General features: G+C 36.8%; 2 protein-coding genes across 7 annotated transcripts in view; both read right to left on the bottom strand.

Moving 5' to 3' along the window:
• ctso (cathepsin O) overlaps positions 1–1,376 on the bottom strand; it is a 4,181-nt gene extending 2,805 nt beyond the window's left edge. The window contains exons 1-3 of one of the 2 annotated variants that reach the window (XM_047802031.1): positions 1,254–1,376; positions 145–247; positions 1–20 (exon numbers count right to left, since the gene is read on the bottom strand). The exon at positions 1–20 is cut by the window's left edge and continues 96 nt beyond it. In XM_047802031.1, coding sequence (XP_047657987.1) covers positions 1–20; positions 145–247; positions 1,254–1,295 — 165 coding nt within the window. In that variant the 5' untranslated portion in view covers positions 1,296–1,376. Of the gene's footprint in view, positions 21–144; positions 248–686; positions 1,108–1,253 lie in introns of those variants that run through there. The other variant, XM_027165281.2, reaches the window with a different exon arrangement.
• Positions 1,377–3,385: 2,009 nt separating this feature from the next.
• rnf130 (ring finger protein 130) overlaps positions 3,386–5,000 on the bottom strand; it is a 40,409-nt gene continuing 38,794 nt past the window's right edge. For 4 of the 5 annotated variants that reach the window (XM_047802095.1, XM_047802096.1, XM_047802098.1 and 1 more), the window contains one exon: positions 4,595–5,000. This exon is cut by the window's right edge. Coding sequence is in view for 1 of the 5 variants with exons in the window: in XM_047802099.1 (XP_047658055.1) it covers positions 3,595–3,704 (110 nt within the window). In the remaining 4 variants the exon portion in view is untranslated. Of the gene's footprint in view, positions 3,705–4,594 lie in introns of those variants that run through there. The other variant, XM_047802099.1, reaches the window with a different exon arrangement.

Raw genomic sequence — 5,000 nt, 5'->3', positions numbered from 1 at the left:
ACTGAACCTGGGCACCATTTCTGGAAAAACACACAGCAGAGAAAAGTGATTAATTCTAATGAAATACATAGATTTATTCTTCCCGGGAAAAACAGTGTGGATGTGAAAAAGTCTCTAAAAGGTTAATTAGGTTTATTACATCACCTTTAATCTGCTGAGTCGAGCGGATGGGAAAGTGATTAACACCATAAACAGCAGGAGCCCTGGAGCCCTGTGAGTTGAGTAAAACCTGGAGCTTCATGGCGTACTGATTTAAAATAGAAATAATAACCATTTTATATCGACGACCATAGATCGGTGTTAATTACAGAGATGATGAAATACAACTGTTAAAAAAACCCGTATATTCTTTTAATCATTATTTCTATAATAAACTTCATTCATCAAAAAAAGACAATTAAAGATAAAAGACATAAAAAATAAAGTGCAGTAAAAAATTATGAACAGTTTAGAAACACCATGATCTAATTCTCTTAGTGAGGTTCTGTGTTAATGACGGTGTTAATTATAGTGTTAATTATAGTGTCGATGACGGTGTTATAATGATGGTCACGGTCTTAGTGACAGTGTTAATGACGGTGTTATAATGATGGTCACGGTCTTACTGACAGTGTTAATGACGGTGTTATAATGATGGTCACGGTCATAGTGACAGTGTTAATGACGGTGTTCGTTTGTTTACATACTTTTAACTTGGCCCAAGGCAGTAAATAATCCGCTTTACTCTGATGAAAGTGTATTAGGTGTAAACTGCCCCCTGTCCTGCCCGTCACAGCCCCACACGACACATTACTGTGGTGTATTAGGTGTAAACTGCCCCCTGTCCTGCCCGTCACAGCCCCACACGACACATTACTGTGGTGTATTAGGTGTAAACTGCCCCCTGTCCTGCCCGTCACAGCCCCACACGACACATTACACACTAAACCGTAGGATAAAAACACGCTATAAAAATGACCGCACTGCATTTTTACATAATTAATAAACAGACTAAAATTTCAGACGTTTCCGTTTCCGCTTCTTCTTTCTTTCTTTCTCTTTCTCTACATTCTATACCAGGTTAGATAAAAAAACGTCCCGCCTTCTTCCCTCTGATTGGTTAGAACTGACCGCACAAAATTGTACACAACCAACCGGCTTCGAGAACAGTCACTGACGTCACCATGACAACCAGCGGGCGCTAACGGACTGCTGAAAGTGATTAAAAAAATCATTAAATGAGCGCGTGGAAAATAAACAGAAAGATTAATCACAAAGTTAAAGATGTCCTGAAGAGGATCCCAGGTTTGTAGCATAAAGCAGCAGGTCAAGCATTCGGAGAAATGAGAGAAAAGTCATTTCTGATGAGAAGGGACACGTCATTTCCGGCGCCATGTTGGAAAGGGAAGCACGTGGGCTGCACTTTAAACTGACCACCAAGTCATGATGCATGTGTGTGTTTAACATTATCATTACTTTATGTAACTTCTAATTACAATTTTATTAAACAGTCATGTGTGAAAACTTTTCTAACATTTTTGCCACCATAGTTATAACATACAGCATGTGCATCATTTCCCCCACTGGTAATAATCTATTTGTACCAAACATTTTAATTAACTAGCTTAAGGTTTATATGCAGAAAATGAACCATGGATGCATTTATGACACGTTTTAATGAAGCAGAAAGTAACACAGAAGGTCCATCATCATCATCATCATCATCATCATCATCATCATCATCATCATCATCTAGTCACCAAGACTATATAATTCAAGACCAATATTATTCATCACACCTGCTCATATCCTGAAACCCGAAATAAATAATAATCACCCAGAATGAAAAAAATATTTCACCTCCAAATACAAAAAAAAAAAGAGAAAACAATGAGACATGAGAACTTGTAGCCCGTCCACACACTCACACACACTCACACACACTCACACACACACACACACATGGTGCTACGAGGTCACTGACAGAGATATATAAGTATAAATGGTGTGTATATATGCGAATACTGGATATATTCATATATAGTTTGTATATATAGATTATTAGTACTGAATCGTACCAGGCGTGTTGTTAGTTACAGGTTTAAATACTGTTTACAGACTGAAGTAACACTGATCATCTGAAGTTTGTGTGGTTTGAAGCTACATTGAGCTCATAAAGAGGAAGAGGTTCAGGAGATCGTCCGGCTTTGTCCCAAACGCTAATATTCCAGCCTCCCTGGTGTTCGTACTGGAACGTTAGCCTTTGAACTGCTAGTTAGCCTGGGTTACCATGACAACCATCATCACTAATACAGTCTCGTTGAGAATCATCTAGAAGTTTTTTCCTATTTCTTTCAATTCAGTTAAAACAGAAACTTTCTCGGAACTTAGTCATGAAACTGATTTGTGAGCAGAGCTACATCTGTAAGAGCACTGTGATGTCACAAGGTAAACTCCACCAACCACAACGTGTATGTAAATGAACAGAGAAAGATGATGATGTGAAATCTGGAAGTTAGCTAATGAAGGCTAAATGGGCTAATTATTAAATGCAGGATGGAAAATTAAAATGCTTTGCAAGTCTGTTAACATTCAGAATTTAGAAGAAAATTCAGTTTAGCTTTGTTCTTCATTCTCGCATTCACAGAACAGATTATAAGAGAAAATCATTCCAGCGTTGACATAAAGGGTCCACGAGAGCTTACTGACATATAAAGCTGATTTAGTTGTATTTAAATTGAGAGTAAAATCCCTCAGTGCTCTAAAGTTCACACAATAAACAGTCTGATGAGCTGAGTTCAGCAAGTCTGTAAAAATGAACTAAAAGTTATTTGAATTTTATTTCTGCGCAATTTAATAATAGTAGCAGTTCCATCTAGCTAGCTGGCTAATCGCCTACTGATGCTCTGTAACTTCATGTGTACACGTTTAAGTTTCTTTTGAATCCTGTTTTTGTGTTGCAGATCGATTTGCTAACATTAGCTAAATAGCTTCACATTTGCTAATGAGATATTTCAACTAAATATAACGTTATCCACAGTTGAGCAGAAACATGATAACCGCTTGTTGTTTATTACACGTAGGATTTGGTGAAATTTCCCGAAGCTAGATATTAAACTGTTAATAAGATATTTTCTCTGTGATTGTAGTGAAGTGTGAAATTAAAGCTACGTTATCTGAAACATAGCTAGTGGTCAAATCTGTTGCATACGCTACTTGCTAATAAGATGATTAGCTAACAAAATATTAGCTAGCTGTGCTGTTCTCGATGCTAGCGGTCCAGTGAGAACACTTCTGCTGAACTGTAGCGTTTGGGACACGACCTGAGTCTTAAAGTCAGCCGGAAATCGTTTCTCAAAGGGTCAAATGTCATCCGTCAGTCACGATTGTCCATCCCAAACTCCGCTATGGAGCTAAAGACAATTTTTAATTGACAAACACGGACCGAGTTCAGCCACAAAAGTCAAATAAAACAAACTCTCTGTAAAGCGAGAGTCCTGGAATTCCTCGAGAAACGAAGCTTTGGCTTTCAATGGCACAGGAAAACACTTCAGTCCCCTCGTGCAGGGGTTAGGGGCTGGGCAAATGGGTCAAAGGTCAACGTGAAGCGTGTTCTCATGATTTGTTCTCATCAAACATGTCCAAAGACGTCTGAATGTCGGGCAGCTCCATCTCACACACCACGCTACGTGGAGATCCAGAGTTACGGCCGAAGAAATGGCCACCTGCCAGAGGAGAGACGCAGAAAAGTGTTAAGTCCATAAATAAAAATAATGTGTCTTAAATGCTCAGTCTCACAAAGAGGACATGAATAAAAAGTCGAAAAAACTAATGATAAAATAAAGTTATATGAGATCATAAAGAGTAAAAATATACCAAATACCAGAAATTCTACAATTAATTAACATTATCAGTTTTTCATCAGCAACATTAAAGAATCACAAATTATGATATAATCAAATATTAAACACAACAACAACAATAATAATAATGATGATGATGATGATAATAAGAGCAATAATAATAATAAAAACATCAACAGCAATAATAATAATAGCAATAATAATAATAATAATAATAATAATGAAATAACAACAACAATAATAATAATAATAATAATAATAATAATAATAATAATAATAATAATAACTCAATCACACATTTGTAGCTGAATGATGTTTTTATGTCATTGATATTTGATCAGAACATGATTTTAAGGGGCGTGGCCAAAGTGCTGCCTCCTTTGAGCCATGAGGGCGGGGCATAAGCAAGAGTTTTAAATATGAAAAAAAAAAATCCCTGAATTTCTTTGTAGGAATCAGAAACATCATTAACAGTTTACACAAAAATGCTTATTTATGAATTTTGGTTATTTATAGAAAACGTGAATTTTCATCACATTTAGAACTTGATGTTTAAACAGGAACTGATCTCCAAATAATTCACACTGCTATATGAAGAATAAAGTGTGTGTAATTTTGCATGAAGGGCTGACAGATCTCTCTGTTTGCTGATAGTAGATGTGCAGATGTTTGTTGATCCAGGAGAGAAATTCACATGGCTAAAACTTTCACTTTGTAAAGAAGAGAAAATAAAGTTCACTCATCAGACACCAGGTTTTAAAGACGATTTATTCCAATAGTGCAAATCAGTTTAACAGAAAACACCTCAGAGAGAGATAAAGGTGTGTATGTGTGTGTGTGTGTGTGCGTATGTGTGTGAGTGTGTGTATGTATGTGTGCGTATGTGTGTGAGTGTGTGTATGTATGTGTGCGTATGTGTGTATGTGTGTGCATGCGTGTGTGTGTGTGTGTGTGTATACGTGCGTGCGTGTGTATACATGCGTGTGTGTGTGTGTACTTCATCTGACATAAACAAATATATGTTTTAAAGTAATTGAGGGCTTAAAGTTAAAGAGAAAAACAGAAAAAACTTCACAGAAAAACTTTGACTGATCGCCACAGAAGTTCAGGAGCTAAGAAGCCCTTTACTGCTCCTTGCTGTTGGTTTTATAATAACAC

The sequence above is a fragment of the Tachysurus fulvidraco genome, chromosome 17 (genome assembly GCF_022655615.1).
Source record: "Tachysurus fulvidraco isolate hzauxx_2018 chromosome 17, HZAU_PFXX_2.0, whole genome shotgun sequence".
NCBI classification, from domain to species: domain Eukaryota; kingdom Metazoa; phylum Chordata; class Actinopteri; order Siluriformes; family Bagridae; genus Tachysurus; species Tachysurus fulvidraco.
This window is presented reverse-complemented; position numbering and strand designations above follow the sequence as displayed.